At 47.5% G+C, this 27,562-nt stretch overlaps 1 protein-coding gene across 2 annotated transcripts in view; it reads right to left on the bottom strand.

The window, feature by feature from the left end:
- Nucleotides 1–9,496: 9,496 nt before the first annotated feature.
- INPP5D (inositol polyphosphate-5-phosphatase D) overlaps nt 9,497–27,562 on the bottom strand; it is a 90,317-nt gene continuing 72,251 nt past the window's right edge. The window contains exons 11-29 of one of the 2 annotated variants that reach the window (XM_014952174.1): nt 26,730–26,836; nt 26,070–26,172; nt 25,187–25,383; nt 24,486–24,603; nt 23,889–23,985; nt 22,904–23,042; nt 22,087–22,195; nt 21,842–21,930; nt 21,521–21,602; nt 20,238–20,327; nt 19,521–19,634; nt 18,341–18,423; nt 17,095–17,182; nt 16,211–16,360; nt 15,362–15,455; nt 15,022–15,129; nt 14,123–14,395; nt 11,799–12,378; nt 9,497–10,557 (exon numbers count right to left, since the gene is read on the bottom strand). In XM_014952174.1, the coding sequence (XP_014807660.1) occupies nt 10,555–10,557; nt 11,799–12,378; nt 14,123–14,395; nt 15,022–15,129; nt 15,362–15,455; nt 16,211–16,360; nt 17,095–17,182; nt 18,341–18,423; nt 19,521–19,634; nt 20,238–20,327; nt 21,521–21,602; nt 21,842–21,930; nt 22,087–22,195; nt 22,904–23,042; nt 23,889–23,985; nt 24,486–24,603; nt 25,187–25,383; nt 26,070–26,172; nt 26,730–26,836 (2,624 nt within the window). In that variant the 3' untranslated portion in view covers nt 9,497–10,554. The remainder of the gene's footprint in view (nt 10,558–11,798; nt 12,379–14,122; nt 14,396–15,021; nt 15,130–15,361; nt 15,456–16,210; nt 16,361–17,094; nt 17,183–18,340; nt 18,424–19,520; nt 19,635–20,237; nt 20,328–21,520; nt 21,603–21,841; nt 21,931–22,086; nt 22,196–22,903; nt 23,043–23,888; nt 23,986–24,485; nt 24,604–25,186; nt 25,384–26,069; nt 26,173–26,729; nt 26,837–27,562) is intronic. The other variant, XM_014952175.1, reaches the window with a different exon arrangement.

Below are 27,562 nucleotides of genomic sequence, written 5' to 3'. Positions count from 1 at the left end.
GCCCTGCCGCTGCAGCCGGTCCCGCCGCCGCAGCTCCGCCGCGATGTGCCGCTTCCACGGGGGGAAACCGGCGGCGCGCAGCCCCGACGCCATCTCCGCGGCGCGGCGGGAAGGGGCAGCGGGGACGAGCGCCCGCCCGGCCCGCCAAGGGCGGCCGAGAGGAGGCGGGGAGGCCGGCAGGAGCTCCGAGAGGCGGCGGGAGGCCGGTGCCCGGCCCGCGGCGGGGCGAGGAGGACCCTCTCAGAGCCGGGGCTTGGCCCGCAGCCGCCGCCCCACGCCCGCCATGGCGCTGCGGCCGCGCTCTGTCAGGGGACCTCACCCCTCAGCGGCGCGCCGCAATGGCGACAGCGGCTGCCCCGCCACTGCCTGGCACCGCCTTCCCGCCCGCCTCCGCCTCTGGCCCCACCGTCCTCGCCGGGAAGCGCGGCGGAGAGGTCGCCCTGCAAGCGCGGTGTCGGCGTCCACCACTGGACGGGCAGCCTTCTGAGGAGAGGGGGCCTCGCGCCGCGCCATTTTGTACCCCCTCCCCTGCCGCCATCTTGAGAGGGGCGAGCTCCGCCGTCCCGCCCGTGCCGCCATCTTGAGAGGGCTCCACCCGCCCCGCCTGAGGCGCATGCGCGGTGTCGCCCCTCAGGCGGCAGCGGCGCCTGTCGGGAGCGGCGGTGGCGGAACGGGAGGGATGGCGCCGGCCCCCAGCTTTTCCGGGCGAATTAAGTGCAGCAACCGCGGTTAGCGAGGGGGGCACCAGGCCGAAAGGAAGAAATAAAGGTGTGAATAAAGGAAGAAAACAAAGAGCAGCCCTCCCTGGGGTCACCCCTGAGGGAAAAGTCCTGGCTTGCGTTTGTGGATCTTCCCTTTCATCCCTTGTGCCTCTGATGAGACCTATCTGGGAATTCAAAAGAAGTTGTGATGATTAATGCCGCTTTTCCAACGATGGGAGTGCGGAGAGCGCCACAGGTTCACCAGGGTCTCTCCTCATGCTTCTAATTTTTAAAAGAGGGGCTGAGAGGACACAATTTGAGAAAGCGTGACTCATAATACACATGAATAGCTTCCCCAAAAGAACAACACAAGCTTTTGCTATTATGTCACCTGGCAGAGCCACAAAATACGTGACACTTTGATGGGGCTTTGCTGAAATCAAATGACTGGTGCACGTGTGTCATGCCATGAGTCCAATGTTCACACCTCGGCCTTTTAATTTTAAAGTAAGGTAATTACTGTGAACGAACATTAAATAGCTACAGCTGGCAGAAGGGTGATGTACTGCATGGGCAACAGAGCTGGTGAGGGGTCTGGAGAACAAGTCTTGTGAGGAGAGGCCAAGGGAGCTGGGGGTGTTCAGCCTGGAGAAAAGGAGGCTGAGGGGAGACCTTCTCGCTCTCTACAACTCCCTGAAAGGAGGGTGTAGCCGGGGGGGTCGGTCTCTTCTCCCAAGTCACAGGTGATAGGACAACAGGAAATGGCCTCAAGTTGCACTAGGAGAGGTTCAGATTGGATATTAGGAAAAATTTTGACACAGAAAGGGTTATTAAGCCTTGGAATGGGCTGCCCAGGGAAGGGGTTGAGGTACCATCCATGGAGGTGTTTAAAAGACAGGTTGACATAGTGCTTAGTGACATGGTTTAGTGATGGGCTTTTATCAGGGTTGGGTTGATGGTTGGACTAGATGATCTTAAAGGTCCTTTCCAACCTAGACAATTCTATGATTCTATGGCCCAAAACAGGGATACCCTCAATACAATTTGTTGGGTGGTTTTTGGCAGTCTTTTCCCCAAACCCTACCACAAGACAAGCTCCAGTTCCAGCAGGGCTTGCTCAGCTCTGAGGCTTTACCAAGCGAGGCAGCTGTTCAAGGAAGGGAGTGGTGAAACAAAGTGCGGTTTGGGGTTTTTTTAGATAGGATTACTTTGAAAAATTATTTGGAACATATAATGAACTAGAAGGGCAGCCTTCCCCAGCACAAGCACACCCTGTCCAGCACCGCAAAGAAACCACCCATTCTCTGACAAATGTAAAAATCAGTAACAGCTTGCTTCTTTGCTTTACTTTTAACTGCTTAACTTCTTAAGTAATGTGTTAGGTAACCATATTATTGTAATTTTATTTGAAACCTGGCAGGATTCATAAAGCTTTTTGTCTTGGACTACCTAAATTGTTGGTTGTTTTTTTTTTTCCTTTGAGTAAATGAATGAAGATGCAATTATTAAATTGTAAGAGAATAAAATAGATGATTCACTAGAATATTACACTGGAGGCGAGTGTGCTGCTGGCTGAGTTAATAATAGCTCCTGCACAGCTCTGTCTTATCAAGTACACAATACACAAGGTTATGCATGTTCTCTACAAAAACTAATTTGGCCAACTGTAAGCACACAGCCTACTTTTTTCCTACTTAAACATCAGAAAATCAAATTAGATGTTTAAAAATGTAAAATTACTTGTGGCTGTAGGCTTAAGTCCTAATTCTACGGATATAGTTACTGAACTCCTGGAGGGCAATAACTCTTTCTCCTGAGAGAAATTCATCCTTTTAAATCTTCTTCTCTGCGTTTTAATCCTCTGCAGAGAAAGCGGAAACCAAACATGAAGCATGAGAAAAAGGGAGAAGACAAAAATACAGAGATCAGGCTCAGTTACTCCTCTCCTGAGGCTTTTACCTTGCCTTTTATATATAATCAGCCCCAAAGTCTCTCGCTACCTTTCAATTGCCAACCACTTGCCTTCCTTCAGCTTCTCCAACAAAAATCCTTCAGCTCATTTTTGAGAGTAGGCTTTTCTCACTGAAACTGGGAGAAAAATATAATTGTCCGCTGTTTCTTTCGGCGCGACAGAAAAAAGAATCTGTGTGAACAGAAATGGCATGGGAAAAAAAGCATTAGATAAATTACTGGAAACACTGTATATGTTTTACTGCTTACAATAACTGCTAGACTGTTCCAAGGGAAGGATTTCGATTAATTATCACTCGTATATGTTTGAATCTTAGACAAATCACACTCTGTTAAAGATGTACACTTTTCTGTAATATATGATTTCCGTAGCAGGCAGGACATCCTGATTTTTAATTTTTTTTAACAATACCTGCTAAGGATGCTTTTTCCACTCCAATACAAAGCTCCCCTTTCTTCTTAAATTCAGCTTAAGCTTCTGGCAGTCCTTCCGGTAACACATGCCTGCTCCATGTCATCATCTGTCATCTTGCTCTCCTTTTCTATCAACAAGAGTTACAAGAACACATCTGATAAAATAGCTCAATCGGACTGAAAGTGGCTTCTTTCTCCGTTTGAAGCGCTTTTCTGCTACCACCCTCATTAAAAAAACCAAAACCTGCCGATTTGTTCAACAGCCTCATTCAGGAATAAAAATTTAAGGCGACCAACAAATCGGATGATTTTGCAGAAAACTCACACCGCAGTGGAAAAGTAAGATCTGTACCTGCAATGAGAGCATGTTGTTTGTCTACACCCATAGAGGTTGAAATTTTGCTTGCCATGGAGAGGCTACTGCGGGTTTGGTTGTTGTGAAAAAAGGGGGGGAAAAAGGCAAAGGACAAAAACCCTCTTCAGTAGGTACGAGTAGAGGGAAACACAGGGAGGCAATACAGATGTTGGCTGCTGTGAAGGGAGAGATACTTACATCACGCCTGCAAGACTGTGTAAAGACACGACAAAGGCTAATATCAATTTATTTTATTGGTCTTCCTGCTGTGGGGGCCAGTTCTTTGCCAGGTGATGGGCCAGACACCAAGCACCCATTGGAGAGGTTCGTAGTGGAGCCCAGCAGAGCCATCCAACGCGTGCTGCACCCGTCACAGCCTCTTGGATCAGAAGAAATAACCCTGGGACCACTTCCTTCTGCACCCACGTGCATGGGGCTGTGCCACATCTTCACCACCTTTCCTGGAACACAAGCTGGTGAGTCTGCGCATCTGAGCCATGAGGTTAAACCCGCCACCACCTGGGGCACCTTCTGTCCTCCTAGAGGTATAACCTGAGGTACTACCTCAGGCGGGAGGAACTGAGGACATGAATGCAGAGAGGTCTGTAGGAAAGGACCTAGGGTTCGTACTGGTTCCCCAACTGAAGAGGAGTCAATGAGGACACACTGTCACGAAAAAGGGAAACCTCATCTCAGAGATAAACAGGGCTCTCATCAGCAAGAGACATTAGATGATCCCTCTCCTTTAGCTGGCGAGAGCAAGGCTTCTGGATTCAGTTACTTCCTTCTGACTTAGAACCTGAGAGGTTCATATTCCAAGAAGATGGACCAAGTTACCTCCAAAGCTCCATTTTCAAATTAGGCTTTGTTTTGGATCTTTGAGTTTACATTTGAAAAGAGGGAACATTTCCCACGCCTGGTCGTTTTCTCTGTGCTTACAAGCGATAATTGTGAAGATGCAAATTGCTGTGAAGCACGGAGCAGACATCATTTCCATCCTAACTCTTCATCCTTTCTATCACAAAGGTCTCTCCTTTCTTTTCCCATTTCTTTGCTGTCTTTCCTTCTTTCCCTTCTCTGGCTTGACCTGTTCCTATTGGAGATGGCTTTTACCCACCTCCTTTCTGCTGGATCCTCTCATTCCACAACGTCTCTACTTGCTTTTCTGCAACATTTCTGCCTGTTGCTGGGCCCCGCCTCCTTCATCCATCCCCACTCATTCGTTCCTTCCTGAGCCAAACATTTTCTGTTGTGTGCCATCTTTAACAATTACTTAGGATATAATCTAATGCTTTATGACACGAGAGATTAATTTATTCTGTCTGTAATCTAGTCCAGACCTTGGGAAAAAATGCAATAAAGTGTTTATAATAACCGCAATGTGTAGCAGATTACCAGCCCTGGCACAGAATGCTTTCATTTAAATATAATCACAGAAGCACAGAAGAGTTGGGGCTGGATGGGCCTCTGGACATCGTCTAGTCCAACCCTCAAACGCTCATGACTAGTCTTTGTGATGTCTCCTGCAAATACTGGGGTTGTTTTTTTTTTTGAGAATACAGTTTTGATTTCACTTCTCTGAACGCTGCAGGAGAACGTCAGGTATTTTTGATCTCAAAGGATATGTCGAAGCCCTTCTGCATGTTTGCAGCAACTGGGTCTTTTTCGGGCAAAATTTTTATTCATCTCTAGAAGCTGAAATCAAATAAAGCAGAATAGTGACAAAAATAAACCGTGGCTGCAATAAAGAGTGGATTCATACACATGACACTGAACCAGCGGATAGTTCTGCAGAGCTGGATTAATCCCCGCATGTCTAATGGACTTTTTTTTTTTTTTTAGCTGACTTGAGAGCTAGTACAAAGATGATCTGTAAATAAAATTAGTGAAACAGGTTAATTGTAATGAATTGAGAAGTTCAGGGATATTTGGTGATGCATAATGGCATAAAGCCATCATCTCATTATGCATCAAAAAAAGTATAGCAAATTACAGCAGGTAAAAAGAAATCTCTCTTCTGTCAACCTGGGATGCAACCATGAAAGAATTTCTGAGAGACTTCAGAAGTTTTAACACAAATGTAATCCTAAAATACTCCTTATTAAGAGCCACATTTGAAACAACATAATGCGCACGCTGTGGAATTAGCAAGGAGATCTTTTTCATATTCATGTGAATATAAACCTAATGTTTGCTTATGTATATATATATATAGAGAGAGAAAGAACATCTCGTACCTTTACAGCTAACACCTTCTCTATGCTGGGGAAATTTGGCAGGTTGAAATGACTATTTGGATTCTGCAGCACTTGCAATAATGAGGCCCCTCCATCGGTGCCTGCAGGAACACAGCGGTGATGGCAGCTCCTGGTAGGTGTGCAGCAGCTGTGAGCAGATGTGTGAGACAGTTCCAGCTGCACTCACCTCGGCAGCTCCTGGTAGGTGTGCAGCAGCTGTGTGCAGATGTGTGAGACAGTTCCAGCTGCCCCAGCTGTGCACAGCAAACAGGGAAGGTCACTGACTCCTCCATTAAATACCCTGGCCTCAACACAACAAGCATCACGCAGATGCAGCTGACATATATTATGGCACCAAACTGTCGATTGTTACTGCAGATCAAGAGAAGCCATCACAGAATCACAGAATGATATGGGGTTGGAAGGGACCTCTGGAGATCGTCTGGCTCAACCCCCTGCCAAAGCAGGGCCTCCGAGAGCAGGTTGCACAGGAACGTGTCCAGGCGGGTTTGGAATGTCTCCAGAGAAGGAGACTCCACCACCTCTCTGGGCAGTCTCTTCCAGGGCTCTGCCACCCTCACAGGAAAGAAGTTCCTTCTCATGTTGAGATGGAACTTCTTATGTTCAAGTTTGTGCCCATTTCCTCTTGTCCTGTCACCGGGCACCACTGAAACAAGACTGGCCCCTTTCAGATCAGCTTCCCCTTCAGCCTTCTCTTCTCCAGACTAAAAAGACCCAAGTCCCTCAGCCTTTCCTTATCAGAGAGATGCTCCAGGCCCCTCATCATCTCTGTAGCCCTCTGCTGTACCCTCTCCAGCAGTTCCCTGTCCCTCTTGAACTGGGAAGCCCAGGCCTGGACCCAGTGCTCCAGATGGGGCCTCCCCAGGGCAGAGTAGAGGGGCAGGATGACCTCCATCAACCTAGTGGTCACACTCTTCTTGATGCATCCCACGATGTCATTGGCCTTCTTGGCCACAGGGGCACATTGCTGGCTCAGACTTTCCTGATGCACAGCCAACCTGCTGCATCTCTCATTTATCATCAAGGGATACAACAAATAAGGATAGGGATGGAGTCTCTTTAGCAAATGGCCCAGAGGGCAAAGTGTGGATTTCTCTCAGGCAGAGATTAGGGAAATAAAAATTAAAAAAACCCAACTATTTTGATATTGTTCATTTCCTACCAATCTGTTGCCATTGGTTGGGAGATCTCTGGGACTTGCCCTGGGTTCACCTCAGTCAGTTTGCTCATCCTTACACCTGGAGTTCAACCATACACAAACATCTGAGCCTTGAAAATGTTATTAAAATTAGGAACTTTGTCAGGGGAGGTAGGGGAAGAGGGGATAAATTTTGGACAATACATCCCTTCAATCACAATATGGACTAATTTAATTGTGCTATCACAAGGACAACAGAAAAACATGGTAAAGGTTTCAGAAAAACTTTCATTTTTAAAACAGACTGGAGTGTAGTGACTAAATTATTAGTTTTAAGCTGTATAGAAAAAGTGTCCTTGGCCCCAGCAGGCTGGAGGTCTAAGCAACAACATTTCAAACATCAAAATTACCCCCTTGCTATTTTGGAGTGATTAACTCCCCTTCATTTAGGTTTTTTCCCCCCTTCTATGTTCCCTCCTCCTTTGAGCTGTTTTCTGTAAGACTCTATTCTTTACCAGGAAGGAAACATATAGCCCACTACCGTGACAGTTTTCCAGAGGAGAGGACAAGAAATCTTGCATTAGACACATCAGGTGCGGGCAGGAAAACAGGGGTTTAGAAAGTTACTGCATTCGACAATGTTACATCCTGTAGCTGGGAACTTAAAGCATTTTTGACAGCTGGGTCTCCATGGAAATAAGTACGCTAAGACTGCAGCTGGTTTAGGAATTTAAAATAAAGGACGCCGGAAGGTTACGGATAGGTACTATATCTGGGGAAAATCAGTCAGGTTTTGGACTATCCATACCCTTCACTTCATGTCTTCTGCTGGTACTGCCTGCACTAACTTCACTGGGCAAAAACAGAGACTGCAGAAAAACGAGTGTGGTTTGGCAAGAGAGAGTCATGGGCACAGGGACAGGCCAGACAGAAGCAGCTCATGTTCAGTCCTGGTTTCATCTGGTTCAGGACAGTAAAACCAGTAGAGATCATCTTAAAGGCTTTGTGACAGAAAGTAAAAATATTTAAAAAAACCCCAAAACCAAAAACCAACCCTCAAACATAAGCACAAGACTTATTTGTTAAATTCAGTTTTCTAATATTCACATCAGGCAAGCTCCCCCAGTTGACGTTACCAACTCTGCCACCTCAAGGTACAGCTGGTCTCACTGCTCTAGTGGGAGGTGTCCCTGCCCATGGCAGGGGGGTTGGAACTAGATGATCTTTGAGGTCCCTTCAACCCAAACCATTCTATGATTCTATGATAAAGACAAGCTTTGAGCAGTGTCCCATCCTGCCACTCCGTCTCTGAGCTGCTCATCTGAGGACCCTCTCTTCTGCAGAGGCCTCAGGAAGCCCTTCATGGAGCCTTCTTTTAAACATCTTCCTCTTGCAAAAAAGCGTGGTGGCATCTGCCATCGTTCCTGTCACAGAGAATAACTCAGACTCTCTTTGGAGCCACAAGTGGGACTACTAATGCATTTTTTTTTTTTATTTCTTCTGGAAACCTGGCAGAGAGCTTTTCTTCTCCCCCAGCAATATGCCTTTCTAAAGGACAGGCCAAAGCAAGAACCTGGATGTTATATTATGCCTTAAAAAGTCCAGTGTTCTCAGATTCTGCTCATCTGCAAATCTGGGCAAAATTTAAGCAATGTTCCCAATTAGAAGAGTGTTTTTTTGCAAGAAGCTATCCTTGCTTTATATATCAAGCTGTTACTATGAAAACTTTGGGGTCCCTACTTTCTTTTCTACAGCTTAGGAAGTCAGCGGATAAACAGCAGCATCACAGAAAATCTCAGCCTCTCTCACTACTGAGAGGTTAAGGCTGTTTGCAGGAAGCCTGTCACCTTTCCACCTCCGAACGTACACGAACACACCCCAGAATTAGCAGGAACTGATCCAACTCTCCATATTAGACAGAAAGCTCACCTGCTCCAGGGAGGTTTTACTCTGAGTTGGCCACCTGGGCACACTGCTGGCTCATGTTCAGCCAAAAATCCACCAACACCCCCAGGTCCTTTTCTGCCAGGCAGCTCCAGCCACTCTGCCCCCAGCCTGTAGCGCTGCAGGGGGTTGGTGGGACCCAAGTGGGGGACCTGGCACTTGGCCTTGTTGAACCTCATCCCATTGGCCTCAGCCCATCCATCCAGCCTGTCCAGATCCCTCTGCAGAGCCTCTCTACCCTCCAGCAGATCAACACTCCCACCCAACTTGGTGTCATCTGTGAACTGACTGAGGGTGCACTTGATGCCCTCCTCCAGATCATTGATGAAGATGTTAAAGAGAACCAGCCCCAGTACCGAGCCCTGGGGGACATCACTTGTGACCGGCCACCAACTGGATTTAACTCCATTCACCACCACTGTCATCTTCCACCCATTCTCACAAGCCTGTGCTTGGCCTCTTCTGCTCCAGTGAAATTACCCTACGTTTTCTATGCTCACACCATTAGTACCTGCTGACAGGCGCTGGGATTTCTACACCCGCTGTATCCATGAAGGCGCTCATGGACAAAAGCATCCCTGGTCACAATGTCTCAGTGGCATCTTCTCTGCACTCCTTGATGCCTTCAGTGTTTCTTCTGGGCAGGGGCTTCTGTCACCGAGCGAGCCGGTCTAACACCCAGCTAAAGCAGAATCACAGGGCAGGCAGTTCTGAATTTTCAGTAGACAATCATCAGACAGGCGACTATTTTATTATTTTTAGGTAATCAACAGTAGCAACGATTAAGTCACCAACAGGCATAGCCTAGTTGTAACCACGGCATTAATACTTCACATGAATAGAACAGAAATTAACAAGGGTGTTAATATTACTCATTCTCAGTCAATGAACAAAAAAGTGTAGAGTAAGGTCAGCATTAATCTATTACGAATGCTACAAAACCAGCCGGGCCAGTGTCCTTCGAAAGCAGAGCGCTTGCTGTGAGACAGGCTGCAACCACTGCTCTCCGTCCCTCGGGGGCTGCCCATGGAGCCTGCCTGCTCTCCCATTCCTGCACGTAGTTCTGACTTGTCTGTGAGGGGTCCAAAAGCACTACCTGCTGGAAAAAAAAATAAACAAACACGGAAGAGCCACGGTGCCACGGGCCAGCCCTCACGCTCCGCGGGGATAATGCGTGTACGCAGCCTGGGAGGTGACACCAGAGGCAAAGCTGGCTCTGCTGGTGGTGTGTGTGACATCCATCAGTCTCTGCGGGTCAAACTCTGTCCCCACCCTCCCCTAACGCCTTGCTCCACGGGTAGGACACGCTGTTGGAGCCGTACCGCTTTCAAAATGCTTTCTTTTACATATCGCTCTTTAATAGGAATTCTGTAACACAAAATAAAAAAAATTTGCTTTTGTAGGAAGGGAGTTGTTTAAATACCACCCCCCACTTCCGTCTCCTACTCCTTATACCGTACCTTCCTCTTTTTCCAAACATCTACTAATGCATGTACTTAACCACCTGCCTCTTAACAGAAGTACCGCAGTGACACTACAGAAGGCTAACTTGCATTTGGTATCGTGGTCCAGGCTCCTCTTGGACCGAGCAACATAGGATAAACTTCTCAGCTAGAACACTTTCATAATCAGAGAAGAGGGGTAACACCCTCAAAAATAAAATCCCCCAGTCTTTTTAGAACCAGGCCAGAGGACATCAGTGTGAACAAAGCAGTAATCTCTGTCTTTCTTCCCATCAGGATTCCTCCCAGGGTGCCATCTGCCGTGTCGTTTTCACTGTAGAGACAAGAGAAGATGTCAGCTTATCTACTGTCAGTTCTAAGAGTTTTGATGGAGAAGGAAAAAAAAAAAACCCTACAGCTTTCTCAAGTGGGCTCTCTTTTTCTCCCAAACCCACGTACAAAGACCTTGCCTACTCCTTCTCATCCAGCTCATGATGTTCTGGGGAGAAAAGAAAACAAAAAAACCCAGAAAACCCCAAACAAAAAAACCCCACCCCACCAAAACCCACCAGCCCAGAAAAGCACATTTGTGATTATTTCTGTAGAGGGTTCAGTAATGTTTTCGGACACCACTGTTCTAAGTTGATAAGTGCTTCACATAGATAACTACTTTTAATTAGATTTTTATTAATTACAGCTACGCAACTCTATTAGCAAATACTGTAGGTTTGTGCTGTCAGGCCAAGTTTGGACCTTCTCAGAAACAATGCAGTATGCGCCAAACGAGCAATAACAAAGTAGCTGACTATTTGCATTCCTTTCCTCGCCATCAAGCTTAAATACTCCAAAAGAAGTTAAAACTTCATGCAAAACTAATGGTTTCATAGAATGGTTTGGGTTGGAAAGGACCTCAAAGATCAGCGAGTTCCAACCTGCTGCCATGGGCAGAGACACCTCCCACTTAGACCAGGTTGCTCAAAGCCCTGTCCAGCCTGGTCTTGAGCACCTCCAGGGATGGGGCATCTGCAACTTCTCCGGGCAACATGGGTCAGGGTCTCACCACCCTCACAGGAAAGGATTTCTTCCTGATAGCTAATCTAAATCTCCCCTCTTTCAGTTAAAAACTGTTACCCCTTGTCCTATCCCTACATGCCCTTGTAAAAAGTCCCTCTCCAGCTTTCTTGTAGGCCCTCTTCAGATACTGGAAAGCTGCTATAAGATCTCCCCGGGGAGAGAGAGACTTCTTCCCTATTCTCCGGGTTGAACAACCCCGAATACTGGAAAGCTGCTATAAGGTCTCCCCGGGGAGAGAGACAGAGACTTCTTCCCTATTCTCTGGGTTGAACAACCCCAACTCTCAGCCTGTCCTCATAGGGGAGGTGCTCCAGCCCTCTGAGCATCTTTGTGGCCTCCTCTGGACCTGCTCACAACATGACATCTTCTGCAGCAATACTGCTGTGAGATACTCCCTTGCATCCCCTGCTCTGCAAGCCCTGTAGGTTTGCGGGATGGTCTCCTCCAAGCTTGTTGAGGAAATAAAACCTTCCCCCCGCCTTACTCCCCCAGGTAACACACCGGTGTCGTTGTCCGGCCGACCGGTCCCTCTTCTGTCCGATGCTTCCCGGCGTGTGGCAGCTCTGAACTGTCCCGATAGTCACGGCCCTTGGAGTTCTGCATGTCCAGCACTGCCCGGCTCTTCGAGGGAAGGGGTGGCTTGTGGGGCTGTCCCTGGGGGCTCGGGCTGACTTCAGACCTCGATGGCTTCACTAGTTTTTTGAGCGGTGCCGAGTTTTCTAAGGACGTCGTCACCTTCGGTTTGCCTTGAGTCTTTTCACCCAGATTCTTTTCTTCAGACTGGCCGGAGCAAGTGTAGGACCGAAATCGTTGCGTGGGGACCAGGAAAGGTGGGGAGGGTTGTTTACCAGAGGTCTTGCTGCTCTCGGGCTCCTGTGACGACTTGGTGAGATGAAAGCTCTGCTCAGGCAGCGGTGGCTGCTCTTTCCGCGAGGCCTTGGGGTGGTCCTGCTCTTTCTTGGATGCCACCTTGCCCTTCGAGCCCATAGAGCCGTACAGCGGGTTCTCAAACATCTCAGGCTTTTGCTGTCCCTCCTCCTGAAGCAAAGGCTCTGCTGTGGTTTTCCCCAGCTCGGGTGGCCTGCAGTCATCAAAGCAGCGTAAAAAGAGACTTGTAAAGAGCAGGCGAGAGACACCGACTGATTTAAAGAGAAAATGAATAGGAAATGAGCAAGATAAAATCAAACTGACTGCGCAAAGGGTAACAATTAAACTCGGGGAGGAGAGAACAGAACTGCCTATTGTTTTTACTTCATTTAATCATTATTAACATGACAGCAGAGAGCAGATATGCACGGTACTGTACAAACTCCCTGCTGGACTACAGCCGTGTCAAAGTCATACTTGGCTTCTCTTTAAACAGAAATAAGCTCCCAAGCCAAACTGTGCCGAGTGCTTTGACAGCTCTGCAACACACACAAATCTGAATTAAAATATTAATAAGAATCTTCAGATCTGGCAGAGAGGACTGAAATGGCTGTCTGGCCAGTTAACGTAAGAGCTCACATCATACTGTAGCATTTTACAACTAGCTCAATCTCCTTTTGCTACCAGTGCCTCACGGGAAGGGATAAAACTCCTTAATGCACCCAAATGCACAATATATAAGTAGTAGCTACACACTGTAGGGTGAGGCAATCATTGAAGGGGGGCTGAGACTGGAATGACAGCACAGCTGTACAATGGGAACACGGGAGGTTTTGTGGGGTTTGTGTGCACACTGTAGGGTGAGGCAATCATTGAAGGGAGGCTGAGGCTGGAATGACAGCACAGCTGTACAATGGGCACACGGGAGGTTTTGTGGGGTTTGTGTGACTGACTCGACCTGATCTGGCAAGAGGGGTGGTTTTGGAGATAGAGGTGACAAGGACCTGATCTGGCAAGGCTTTCACCTGGAGACCCACCACGACACTTAAAAGATCAGCAAAAATGTCACTGAACAGAGTGGAATAGAGTGTTCTTTGGGTGCCTTCAGATGAGCTGTGTTCCTTCCTTCAGGTTATTTTCTGGAAGTCCCTAAATGCAGGAGGAAGGAGCCGAGAGCGTGCCGAAGCGCTGTCATGTACACCACAGACTGAGTCTCTGACTTGCAGGTCCAGCTTCTGCAAGTTCTGGCTTACAGATCGCCACGTACATTTACCAGTGAACTCCAGCCCAGGCTCAGAAAGCAGCTGTGGCTACAAAAAAGAGGTCTCTAACGAGGGCACTAATTGCCTACACGCACTGGGGCAGAGAAGCCTCATCGCTTTACTGAGTTGGGGAGGGATGGGGTATTTTCAGCTGCTGGATGGAAATTCTGCATCCACACTCGTGATAGATGCAGCACATGGATGCTAACTTCTAGAGCAAGCTGGGCATTTGTGGAGCAGTTTAAGTAGAAATTCAGCTAAAGGACTTCACACATGACATGTGAAGGAGCTCTCTTCCATCCACTGGAAAAATGAAATTCAGCTAAAGGACTTCACACATGACACGTGAAGGAGCTCTCTTTTCCATCCACTGGAAAAACCTATGCCACACTCTTCCCTTTTCTTCTTTGTTACTACACTCAACTCTCCAGTCTTCTCCTCCTCTTCTCTTGGTAGAGAATTAAAACCTAAACATAGATTTCCTTTCACAAAAGTCTGAGAAACTACGAACGCTATCTTCTGAGTCTGCAACGTTTGCCCTTGTGACCTTCGCTTATCGTTTTCTAATTCTAGAGATAAAAGACTGAAAGAACAGGCTGCACCTTGAGCTCTCCGTACAGATAATGAAGCAGTGACTGGGCAGAATGGGAGGAGAGAGGGGACTGGCCCCTTGGAGTGCCAAACTCAAAGACTCACAGGTACTCTTGACTCCGACTACAAAGGCTTCTGCTTCCTGTAGGCTGGAGGGGTGGTTTTGGAGATAGAGGTGACAAGGAGGGTGACGTGGAGGATGACTGACTCTGTCCCATGACGGGAGCAGCCTCTTTGGGCTGCTGCTCGTAGCTCCAGAGTGAAGGTGGCTGGTCTGGTGAAGGTATCTGCTTCAGCTGGCTGGTTGCGGAGGGCTGCTGAGAGAAACCAGCCATCCCCAGGTAGTTGGGGTTGCTGATGTCTGTGGAAGTGGAGCTGCTGGAAAAAAAGAAATATTGTTAGAAAGATACATGCACAGATGCTTTTTTTTTTTTTTTTGGTCTCCCTGCCAGCTATGAAGGAGTTAGTGCCCACTGACTCTTAGATTCAATACCACCTACGATTATTATTATTATTTTTTGTCACAGTTGCTTCAGAATCAGAGAATAAGTGGGAGTCTTGTTAGTGCCTCCCTCCCTGGGGGTCACTGGAGAGGAAGAAGCTGGGTCAGGGCCACCTCTGCCAACCCCAAATAGTTCCTCTGGCCCCAGCAGAGGCTTCCATTTCCAGGCTGCAGAGAGCACTTGGCCTCTGCAGCCACCTACAGGGGCTTTCACAGCTCTCTGGGCCCAGCAGTTCAAGGGGGGAGCTGCGGCAGGAGGGGTCCCAGCAAGAGGCACTGGGCAGCACTGGGCAGCATGGCACAGAATAGGAATATGCTGCTGGAGCACCAGGAGAGATGCACAGCCTGTGCCCATATAGACTACAGCAGGCAGAAGGCAGGAAGCTGCCTGCAAAGAAATGCACCTGAGAGGCTGGAGTGAAAGGACAGCCTTACCCAGAAGGAAAAGAGAGGCAGTTTGAGCACAGCTCCCCACCCCGAGCCCCCAGAGCAGCAAGGTTACCGTAAGATATCCTCCTTTCCTGGGTTGTCTGGAGAAGAGGAAGCACTCCCCCAGTAGCGAGCGATGGCTGCTGCCTCTCTGGCCATCAGGTTAGTGGATTTTGACTTTCTGTTGGAAATAAAAGGGCCTTCTTTAAGTGGGGTGCAGGGACCCGGTCTGACTAACACATTCTCAGCTTTTGAAGCCTTGGACACAGAAGCATTGACCAGCAAAGCCACAAAGGCAGCTTCCCCGTGCTCACGGTGCCATTGATACTATATATGCTGTTCATACTGCTCCCAGCTCTGCATTTATTGAGCCAACTACTTTTCTGTGACTGACTTACCCACTTGCCCTTTACCTGTTAGTCTGGTCCCAGTCTTTGCCAGGCTCCAAGTTGCTGATGTTCTTTGGTTTCTGCCCAGCAATTTCATCACGTTCAATCTTGACAAAATCTGAAGGGAAGAAAAGGCACAAAAGAGTGTTTTGGCAGCTTCAGAGTCTGACTCCCTAAGTTTTCTGGGTTACTGCTTGCATTAAGGCATCTCTGTCTATCAGAATGACAGGGAGACAGTTTTTAAACAGTTGTTGCTATTATGTTTTCAACTGCCCACTAATACATGTCATGTCTTGTTGACATAGGAAAAAGTACGTTTCTTGAAATACAAAGGTCATGATCCCCCAAACAGTCACACACAGGTCATTTAACCATTGACAATCATAGTGAATGGTTTTGTACTCTGAAAAAGAACAACACGGAGCAAGGTGAGAATAATCAGTTTGTGATCTCCTGGGTGAGGAACTGCTCCTAGAGAGCCTCACGTGCTCTCTGCAGATGTTTCTCAGGGAGACTGGACCAGGGGGAGCTTTAGCACCTCGTTATATACCCACTCCAAGTGGAAATAACATTATCACCATTCGATAAAATCAGTTATCAGTGACAGACAGGGGGCTCTCTCAGTCTGCTGAATTTACTTGAACGATGAAAAAGGAAAACCCAATGGAATGGCTGTGTCTATCAGGAAGAGTACAGGTATACTCCTGAGAACCAACGACACTCACATCTCCTTGCAGTCAGCATCAAAAGCTCTTGCCTTTTGGCGACTACAAGCACCAAGAGGATAATTTTCAATTCCTTGACAGTTATCAGAAATCTTTTGAGATGGGTATTCTGTAGAGCGAGCACTGCAGAGACGATCTCGTTCCTTACCATACAGTTTCTCTCTCTGTTTTCCTTGTGATGTTTGTAACTTGATTTCACCTTGGAAGACCCCTGTTTTCTCCCCATGGTGTGTCAGCACGGTATGGATAGGAACTAAGGATTCTGTTGCTTCTATTCGCAGGGCAATGCAGCCTTCCCCTGGAGGATGACAAGGAGACAATGAGCCTGGGACTGAGGGAAAAAAAGCACTGAAATCTCTTTCTCCTGTCAGTCATCTACCATCACTATGCCGACAGGGCTGAGATTGCTGGAGAGAACCTGCTTTGGAAGACAGCAAGGAGTGTAGTATCTCTTGAGAAATCAGGGGCATTCATTTCACTTCTTCACGTACGCGTGAAGGATCTGGGCGTTGGAGACACCTGCAGGTTCTGAGCTCCCATTACTGAGCCTGTGACTGCCATTTCAGTTAATGGAATTTCAGCAAAGAGCCTTCTGTGGGCAAGGACTGCAATCTCTGGCTGGTTAGAATTTGGAAGCAAAGCAGCACTGACGATGACTTTTCTGTAGCCAGCAGAAATGCATCAAAGAAGTGCCAGGGAAACAGGATTCTTATGTTCTGAATAAACACCCTTAAACAGACTGATTCCTGATTTAATTCCTGTAAAGTGCTTTCTTTTTAAGCCATTGCTCTTTCAGGGCTGGTAAAGATCACACAGATTGATGCTTCTAGATTGTATTCCTCTAATCATCATTACCTCACAAAATATTGCCCACAACGTATTTTGTATGTATTGAATTGTAAATCAGAAGAAAGAGCATCATAGGCTTTCAGTCTATAAGAGCTAACTTCTCTTCTCTCCCACTCTTTCAGTGGTTTGGAAAAATCTAAGTAGATTTTGACTCATCCAGAACTTTAGAGCTAAAGCACTTACCATACGATTCATCACTGTCTGATGACTTAATGCTGATGAGGATGTGTTGATCCAGTAGGTATTCTGGGTCTGAAATAATTGGAGTCAGCTGCAAAGACAAGTTAACAGGGGTCAACACCACAGGTGGTTTATGTCAACATGGTTCCCCCCGTGCCTCAAATGAGCAAAACTCAGCTGGACAGACCCATGAGGGTGTCATGTCACCCCCAGGATCAGCCTCTTTGATGATGTTTGGAGATCTGTGGTTGAAGGCTACACACTTTTAGTGTCCCCCCCCACTCTGGGTCCCAGCACAGCAGACAGAATGCTACAAACCACTCACATTGGGCTCAGCTACGTGTTTTTCCTACAGTGCAGACTGAAAATTGCTCTAGGAGGAAGTGATGTGGACTCTGATTACAGTCTGTTCCCCAAAATCTGTTTGGCTGTTGTTACAATCACTTATTATAGAGTTTTTTCCCAACCTCTCAGTGACTCTGATTACAGTCTGTTCCCCAAAATCTGCTTGGCTGTTGTTACAATCACCCATTATAGAGTTTTTTTCCCCATCTCTCAGTGTAAGGCACTCTTTCCAAAGTCAGCAGTTCTTCTTTTGGGCTATTCAGAAGAAAATTCAGTGAAATTCAGTGAAATTCTTTTGGGATATTCAGAAAGGTTCTGACATGCATATTTACTCCAAATCCAAGAGCTCTGGTGGCTCTTCCAGCTCCCACCATGCCAGAAAATGGAGAACAGCTCCGATCTCAAGGATAGGACTTGCCTTTGACACTGACATGCACAACACTACCTCCAGCCACTGATCGTCTTTTTAACACAGGTGAAAAATACTTAGTCAACTTTTCTCAAAAATATCAAGAAAAAAACCTTTGTCTCACAGGGCAAAGAAACTCCAGCACAGCTCTTTTATCTTCCATCTAAAACTAAAAAGAAAGGGCCTGCTTAAAAGACTTGTCAGTATGGTTATGTCCACTAAAAAGGTGAGAAAAAAGTCATGCTCATAATCAGACCAGCAAAATTCCTGATACAGAGGAAAGTTTATGGCAAGAAAGTCCTTTCCTGCTCATTAACATGCTGTGTTTACCTTAAGCCCATCCTGCATTCTCACAGTGTCTTCTGAGTGTAAACAAAACCTCAACCATGTTCCTTAAAGTAATGTTTATATCAGCAAAAGACGTAATGTTGCTTATGGGATGCAAGAGCAAGGCTTCTCTTCCATGTGGATATGGAAACCTAAGTCCCCATTTACCTTTGGAAGGGCATCAACGAACTTGACCACAAGCTCCCCTTCGTTCCCATCCTCATTCTCTCCTTCCTGGCTCTTCACAAAACCTGCAAAGTGATGAGAAAGGAGCTCACCAGAAGAACTTGGCTACAAACCCGTTTCAGGTGCCGGATCTCCAGAAGGCCTACAATTCCTTTCCCACTTGGGACACAAGTTTTAAAAGTATCAAGAAGCTTAAAGCCTGAGCTTTGGGTGAATGTTTACACGGTAAACTTACAAGTCCTTTTACTGGAGCATTGTTAAACGGTTTTATTTTACAGTTAAACTTGGCACTGAAAAGCTCAGCGCATACATGGGCTGGAGGATAAGAACATGACAGCTCTTCCTACGCCACTCAAGATAGCACACTTTTGAAATTCTAATTTAAGATTCGTAATACACCGTTTCCATAGAAATTTATGCAAATTTTGATGCAGCCCAAAAAAAAATATAATCTTTTATGGAGCTGTCTTTGACACAGCGCTCTGGCATGCGATAATGCGATGAAGCGCAGACCCGCAGGCAGGCTGTCCCACTTTGGGGAGCGGTCCTGTGATGGGGAGCTGCTTAAAAAAAAAGCTGCAGCAAGGGCTGGAGTTACATAAACCACCAAAATTCAGCCTCGCAGCACCGGGACGGGGAGCGGAACCGGCAGCGCCGCTGGGTACACGGTCCCATCTACAGGATGGAATCACTGCCTTCCACTTTCAGCCCATCCTCCGACTTACTCGTCTCAAAGGAGGATGATTAAATTATTTTTGTGAGCATAATGCAGGTGCTTTGTTTTGAAGGCACCTCGTCGCGTGTAGCCGGCACGATTAGGAATGTAGTGAATCAATCAAGCGTTTGCTAAGGAGGGATTTTCTGTGTGATAGCACACGTTTCTCTTCAAGAAAGAGAGGACCAGGTTGCCCAACAAGATGGAAGAAAGGGTGGAAGGCAACATGTCTAAGCAAGGACTACAGCTGAAGGGCTCTGGGGTTGGGATTGTACTGCTGACAGCATAGGATGGCTTGTCAACTACAACAGCTCTAGGACATCCCTGTTTTGCACTGGAACAAGGCATCTACACGGCTGTTTATTCAGATCAAAGCAAGAGGAAGGGGAACTAATCCAAACAAGCAGGAAACTTGGACAGAAGGAATAAAGATGGGCAAACCCATACTTTCTAAGCAGCTAGAGTGAAACTCGATGTAGAACTTGGTCTGGGACTTGGTCTTCAGAGTAGCGTAGCAGTGCAGGAACTCGATCTCCCCTTGGGAGTCCGTGTACTTGGAGTCTAGGAAAGAGGGAGGGGAAGAAAATGGCATTTTCAGCAGGACATAACGAGAGGGCATTTTTGAGTGGACTCTTTAAGAATCAGCTTTCTCTTTCAACCTCTCTTTTTCTCTTTCAGGAGGTGATTCTACCCCTCTACTCTGCTCTTCTGTGACCCCACCTGGAGTACTGTGTCCAGGTCTGGAATCCTCAAGACAGGAAGGACATGGACCTGTTGGAACAGGAGTCTACAGGAGACATGGGGAGGGACTCTTTCTCAGGGAGTGTAGTGATAGGATGAGGGGTAATGGTTTTAAATTGAAAGACGGAAGATTCAGATTAGACACTAGAAAGAAATTCTTTCCTGTGAGGGGGGTGAGACCCTGGCCCAGGTTGCCCAGAGAAGCTGTGGATGCCCCATCCCTGGAGGGGTTCAAGGCCAGGCTGGATGGGGCTTTGAGCAACCTGGTCTGGTGGGAGGTGTCCCTGCTCAGGATGGGGGGGTTGGAACTCAGTGATCTTGAAGGTGCCTTCCAACTCTAACCATTCTATGACTATGATTCTAACATATACTGCATTTAAATCCAAAGGTGAAGAGAGCACACTTGCACCCAGCCCGACTTACCATTCTTGGAAACAAACTGTGAGGTGACTCCCACTTCAAAGGTGGCAAAGACAGGGCTGTGGTCACTTGTCATGATGTCGGTGGTGCAGCCTGCCAACGAGAGAGGGAGGACAGTTACTGCCCTGTGTTCCTGCTCCAGTGAGATCTCCCTGCCACAGAAATATTACTCGGTAATTTTCCAGAAAACATAACTGTCGCTGTGGTAACTGTCTCTAGTCAAAGGTGCTTCTATATAATCTCATGTTAGGATATAGGAATGTGACTCTTTTGTCAAAATACATAAAGGTTTGGTTAACGGACACGACTTTACTGTATCATTTTGCAAGCGACTGTCAGTGCTAGATTCCCCCAGTGCAAAAAGCCTTTGCAGGATTCCTGGTTGCCTCTGCAACACACACAGCTAATTAAAGCCCTAATATGGCAGGAAATCACACAAGAATACACTGGTGCTACTTCGGTGCCACAGAGCAACTCATGGCCCAAGATTAACAATAAATGAGCGAGGTCTTGACTTGACCTAAGCACACATCGAGTTCCAGCAAGCCCTGGCCACTGAAAAGAACACTGTATAAAGCCAGATGCCAGACTTTCTAGAGGTGCTTATTTGACCCCACACCTCATCATCATAGGCTCTGTGATCAGACCAGTCCACCTTATCCCCCAAGAGACTTCTACAGCCCTTTTCTCAAGCCCATGCATAGCAAACCATCAACATTATGCTCAGATGCTTGGTCCTGTACAGTCGATGAGATTTCAGAAACTAGTATCTGAGTCTCTTTTTAAACACATCTTGTGTTTAGAGAGGCTTCCTCTCTTCCCTGCACTGCACTTCTGTGGTGCTTCTCAGCAAGAAAGGGAACAGGCTCTTGGTATCACACAGTCCTTCTGGAATACGGTCTGATGGAAAAGGGGTGTTTGCAGCTCTGGACTGTGTACACAGGGTCTGCCCTGCTGGCACCATCAAGTAAGGAGCTCCTGGTGGCAACTGCACAGGCAAAGTGGTGGTTGTTGCCAAGAAATAACTGGTGTAAAGTGATCCTACAGCATGGCTTAAAGCTGGGCAGCTGCAGCTGAGTCCTGTTCTGCATATAAAAGAATAAGATAATTAATTCCCAACCTTGTAGGGCTGCAGGCAGAGAGGTTTGGCTCCATTCTGCCTGGTTTAACATCAGGTCCCTCTATGCTGAGTGCCTGGCAGTGCAGGGAGATCCTACAGACTCTGCTCTGAATCATTTCCGTTTCAGACTGATTGCTTTGCTATCTACAATCTGTTATCTACCCACCATAGGACTGACACACGACGTGCACCATGGGGTATGATTTCCAGAGCACTCGATCACACCAGGATGGCAAATTGTACTTCATCTGCAAACCAAAGGAGAACTGATGTCATGGAGAAGGGAAAGGACCGGTTCACAAAAGAACAGGAAATTCACTTGCCCAAGCACCATAAATTTTTGTCAAATCTCTTTGTTTGTATTGACTCCTTTTAAAACACTACAAAAGCAGAAAATGCAGGGATTGGTTTAAGTCACTTTCTTCTGCAGGGGTCACTTTCCCTGCTCTGCCATATATTTCTGAGGGGAAATCAAGTTTTCACCTACCCCTGTAGCTTTTTGCTTGGTGTATGCATACTTCTCCCGGGTACCTCTTTCAAAACGGTAGGTTGGAGCAAAAGTAATCTCTTCTTCCTCTAAAACAGAGAGACAGCCTTGTTACAGCCTGGCCCATGAAGAACCCTCGTCCAGGCAAGACAGATACCACTCTGTCCACCCTGCCCCACATCAAGTCTGGCAGAGAAAGTTGCTGGAAATGGGAGAGGAACCTGCCAACAAACTGGGAATCTTACCGAACTGCAGAAACACCTTTTGGTCCTTTCTCTCTATGAGAAGCTGGTCGAAAGCCAGCAGCTCCGGATACTGCTGCTGCCTGATCTTCTGGATAATATTCTCTGCTTCCTGCCAACAGGGAAACAGCAGAGGCTGCAGATGATGCAAAACCTTCTTATAAATACTCCCTTCACTGGTGAGCCAGCAAGTGCTTCTGAACTCTTTCCCAGAGCTGTACCCCCTGCCACTTCCCCCACCTTTCCCTTCACTGAAAGGCCCCACTCTTTGCTGCATGGCTGAACATTTGTTTAGTGAAACGGGCACCAAAATGCCCACACATCCCCTAACACAAGCATACACACACACACACACACACACACACAACCAGATGCACATCAACACCAGGCTGGCTGTTGTCTCCCGCCTACTGAAACCTATCCAGTATTTTATTAGGGCTTGCCTGTTTCTGAAGGCCTGTTCTGAGCCATTAAAAGCCAACCAAATAGAGCAGAAAGGCAATCTCTGGATCAAGCTGTTCGGGGACAGATGCTCGCTCACAGTGGGAAGGGGAGTTGGGAGGTTTTTTGGGGGGGAAGCGATGCTGCCTGGAGCAGCAAAGCGTGCCAGACGGCATTCCTGGCATGCCCTTGGTTCCACTAATCCTTGGAGAGGGCACAGGGGATTTCCTTACTCTCCCTCAACTGGTGTCACGCTCGTGCCCTGGGAATCCCTTCTGCCTCCCCTCTTTCTGCCATCCTGCCCTAGATTAGGGAAAGGTAGCGCTTCTATAGCAACGCAGCATTCCGTCTCTCCGGGGATTCGCGCAGAGTCCCGCACCGTCGGGGGCTGTTCCACCCGGTAGTTCAAGTCTCCCAGCCAGAAAAGATGAGTAAAGCGATGAGTGATGTTAAAGGGACTCAGTTTCTTATCTCCCAGCGTCAGGAAGCGCAGGATGCTCGTGTAGTTCTGGTTGCGTCTGTCAAGAGAAGAAACATCTGCCTGACGTGCTAAATTGCCGTGCCATTTCTGGGCTGGCAGAGAGCGCCGCTTTGCCAGGCAGGAACCCATCTGGCTTGGCATCTGGAGAAGAAGAGCAGATCAGAAGCTGACAAGTCACCACCCCTGCCTCGCAGGACGAGCAGACAGGCCCGGGTGACGTGCTCGGTGTCTCCTGGTGAGCCCACCTCCTTCATGCCAGCCCTGAGGAAGGGGCAGTGGCATTTACAGCAGCCCCAGGCTGCTCTACCTCGGCTGGAAAGCTGTTCCTAAAGCCACTTTTGTTCCCTCCTGGGGCCGTGCTTTTCTGAGCTGCAATGTCCTAGAAACCCAGCATTCGATCGTTGCCTTCAGATTTCAGCAGCAAGCACATAACTAGATTTTGGCAGCCATTCCAGGCCCTGGGGAACCCTTCCATAGAACTCCATCAGTGGCAAAGACCCTGTGCAGCAATCTCACACCATCTGTTTTCTGGGTCCTGGACTGGGAAAGATGGCAACGCCAACCTTTTCATTTCAAGTCTTCAAAATCACTCCTTCAAACCACTCCAGCTCCTCCCAGCGTGGGCACCGACCTCCCACCAACATCAGGATCTTTGCCTTCCAATCCTGTGCTGCACAGAACCTGCCTGGACCACAGAAACTCATTTCACAGCTGGGTTTAGAGAATGAGCCACTGTGGAGATATTTCTGTGCTCCTCTCGCCGCTCCTGACAGCACGCTCTGCCTCACAGGACCTCTCAACTGGACCTCCCTTCCAAACATGGCCCAGAGAACTTCACCCTGGGTCAACATTCATTTTTGGGAGGGAAGGATGTGTTTCTTACCTGTGTTTCTTTTCACTTCCCGAAGTCAAATGGCTGTTAACAAACCCAAAGGAGGTTCCATTGAACATGAATGACACTCCCACTGCTCCTTTATTACCTGGAAAACGATAAGCCAGAAATGTCAAGAAATCAATCCACCTCCAGGCTGAGTCTAGCAAAGATAATAAAGCACCTTGCACATCTTAAGTGGAGGATTGAGAAGAGAAATAAGTTAACTTCATCAGCGCAGAAAGAATTAGTACATACAGCACAGATTGTGGTAACAAATTTTCTAAGGATGCTAAAAAAAATCAGTTGAAGGGAAAGAAGTGCAATTTCCTTGTGAAACCCAAGAAAGAGCAATCCAATAGCCAGTCAAAGGTGTTTGCTGGGGATATAAATACATATATATACGTGCTAAGTATACACACAAATAGATTTCCTCTCTTACAGGGTAAGATATAATCAGTGTGAGTGGGATATAACTTTAGTAAAAGTAGTGTCACATAAATGTAGTCAAAGGAGTCTTGTGGAGAAAGAGCTGTTCCATTTTGAGGACAGTATTAGCCCAGAATGAACAGATCTCAGCCCTGTGGACAAGCCCAGGTCTGTTCTCACCCAGGGTGTTTGCGATGCCCGTCTTCACGTTGTCTGTGCAGATGTGGCTGATGCGGTTTTCATGCTCTGGCTTGGCCAGTACCACGATCCTGATGTTCCAGAGGGTGTGGATTGCTATCTGCAGGGAGGGGAAGGTTAGAGGTTATAGTTCTGCACGTACCTGTGGAGCTGTGCTGCAGCTGCAGCCTCCCTGGCTCCTTCTGTAGTACTTTTCCTACATAAATGTTCTTCTGTGCTCAGGATCTGCTTTCAAGTCATTTTAATCAAAGGTGGGAGGAAGGACCTAGCTATTTTCTAGTGCCATTCTCTAGTTCATCATTGGATTGCCTTGCTTGCACAAAATACAGTTTCCCAATCACCATGAGAGTCGTAAGTCCTGCTCTCCTGTGGCCTTCCAGATACGCTTAGGTTTGTTTCTTGACATCACTGAAACTCAGGACCGTCCAAACCTGGTCTTAATAAGGTTCAGTTTCTTTTATGATTGTGCCTGTGAGCTGTTACAGCCTATTTTGAAAGTGCAGTAGCCTGGGGTGAGAGCTAGGCTACGTCTGACTCAGAAAGTTTCACAGTCTCCTCCTTGATGAAGGTCAAAATATCAACATCACTTGACTCAGGTGCTCAGCATCTTCTCCTGGCTCCCAGGCTGGGAGTACTCTCCTGATGTGCCTGAGCTACGAGCAATAGCCAGAATAACCCCTCACCACTTTGAAGCTGATACTGGTGATTTCCTGCAGGGATTGCCTCAGGGTCTCCAGCCATTCCTTCTCCCCTTGGGGATCCTCCTGGGTGCCAATCACATAGATGTCATGAGGAATGTAGTCAGCAGTGTCGTCACGGGTCTTCCCCTGCCCCTTGGAGAGAAACCAGGAGGTGATCTTCTTTGGGGGAGGTGCAGCACCTTTTATTAACAAACCAAGATGACAAAGATGTTAATTCCACCTGACTCACCCATGAAGGACTGACCCTGCTTTGACCACCTTCCCCTGTGTCATTAGTTTGCCAAGGCCAAGGCCAGCCAAGTGTAGAGGGAGCAGCACTCCTGGCCTGCCATTGCCTTCACCTTACCCCAGAAGTAGGACAGAGCACAGCTTACAGCAGCTGTAAGGAACCAGGCTTTTCTCCCAAAATGTCAAAAATAGCTTAAAACTCCACTGTCCTCAGCTACACCCTGTCCTCTTCTCTAAATATCACAGATACCCAGCTCTCTTCCCAGGCTGGACATTAGTCCCTAGTCAGGTCCAGCTGACGAGCAGTTATCAGAATTGCTCCTGCCCTTTCTGCAAGGTGGAGGACAGGATACACTGCAGCACCAGCTTTGTGCCAGCCACAATTCCCTGCCATTGGAGAAGTCCTTTGGTACCCATCAGGGCCAACTTTATGGTCCTTTGACTGGAACCATGAAAAAGTGTCAAACCACATGCAAGAATAGGCCTAGAGATCAGCTCGTCCCATGTCCCAGTAGAAGACAACCCTGGTGCACAGATCTGCTGCAGAACAATCACGTGTCTGGAGCTCACCATAGCAGGTGACCACATGTTTTGGCAAGTGCCTGAAGGAATGCCCGCGTCAGAAGGGAGCCCGTACCCATATTCCAGGTCCCAATGAAGATGGTGATCATATCAGGCTCTGGTTGCTCTGAGTGTTTATTCTTCATCTGCTGCAGAAGCTGGCAGAACCCTTCTCTCTTCTAGACAGGGAGGAGCAGAGACAATTAATGAGATGCTTAACTCTTCCAACACGACCTCTTGAAGAACGAGCTGAACCAGGAAACTCCCAGCACGCTTGAAGGGCAGATTAGCTCTCCTCTATCCTGAAACCTTGGAAGAAGCTGTCTTTCCTGTGGCACTTTCGTAGCCACTTCAGCTTGTGCATTACTTTAGCAAGTGCTGAGCTGGTCAGAAGAAAGCCTAGACTTCCCCCTTGTTTGTCTACAGGAGCCTTTTTGCAGCTACTTTAAGCTTGTGCATTACTTTAGCAAGTGCTGAGCTGGTCAGAAGAAAGCTTAGACTTCCCCCTTGTTTGTCTACACGAGCCTTTTTGCAGTACCCTGACAGGACTCCTTGCCTCTTCACACAGTACGCCTCATTTTCTGGATGTTTCCAGAACAAAGGCGAAATTTCATTTTTTGCAAAGCCAACTGCTGTCCTTCAACAGTTCCTCTTTCTGCCACGGAATGCCCCTGTTACCACTCCCACCCACCTACCTGCTGCAGGCTGGCAGGAAGGAAACAGTGTGTGTGTGTACCTTGGAATCAGAAAAAACATATTCCTTCCTCTGCGTTTTTTCTTTTTCTGTTTCCAGCACAATGACCAGTTTGTTCGGGACCTTCTGGGACTTGATAAGCTGCAGGACTAAACAGAGACCACGTGTCAGAAGCTGCAGTCACTGCAACTAGAATCCCACCCAAGCTAACAGGACCCTGCTCGCAGGCTCAGGACTTACACGGACTTTAATGTCTGAGGCTCATTTTTCCCCACGTAACTACATTTTAATGTTGCTTAATCCTGTTGCCTCTAGGAATAGATGAAGAGGACCCCCAGAACTCCTTCTGCCTGGAGCTCTTGTGTCCACACCAAGCCCAGCAGTCTGAAGTAAAGCCTTAGCTTCCTGCAGGCAATCCTGAGCCAGCCTACAGATATTCCTTCCCCATCTGTGAAAGAGGAGGTAAAAATCTCTTTTGGTGGTAAAGGTGATTCCTCCCCATCTAAAATAGCAGCGAAGCAATTATGAACACCAGCTGGAGAAAGCCATATATGAAAGCTAATCTCTTCAATCACTGCCAGCAACAGGTTGATTTTCTAGCAGGAGAGAGCCCAAGGGCATCGTTTACTCTCTGATAAGTCCTACCCTGTTCAGCTCAATCTCAGTGAGCTGCCAGAAACATAACAGAAGAAAAAGGAAGTTGTTTGAATTGGGCCTTCACAGACCAAACTGGCATTGATCATCAGTAGAGATATTGATTCACACACCAAAAAAAAAAAAATCAATGGGAAATTCACTGAAAAATGTTACTGAAACTGAGTTCTCTGGCTTTTTACCATCAAAAATCATCACAGAAGTCAGTATGTTCCTGCAGA

The sequence above is a fragment of the Calidris pugnax genome, unplaced genomic scaffold (assembly GCF_001431845.1).
Source record: "Calidris pugnax isolate Ruff unplaced genomic scaffold, ASM143184v1 scaffold232, whole genome shotgun sequence".
NCBI lineage: Eukaryota > Metazoa > Chordata > Aves > Charadriiformes > Scolopacidae > Calidris > Calidris pugnax.
Note: the sequence above shows the minus strand (reverse complement) of the source record. Positions and strands in the feature narration are given on the sequence as shown.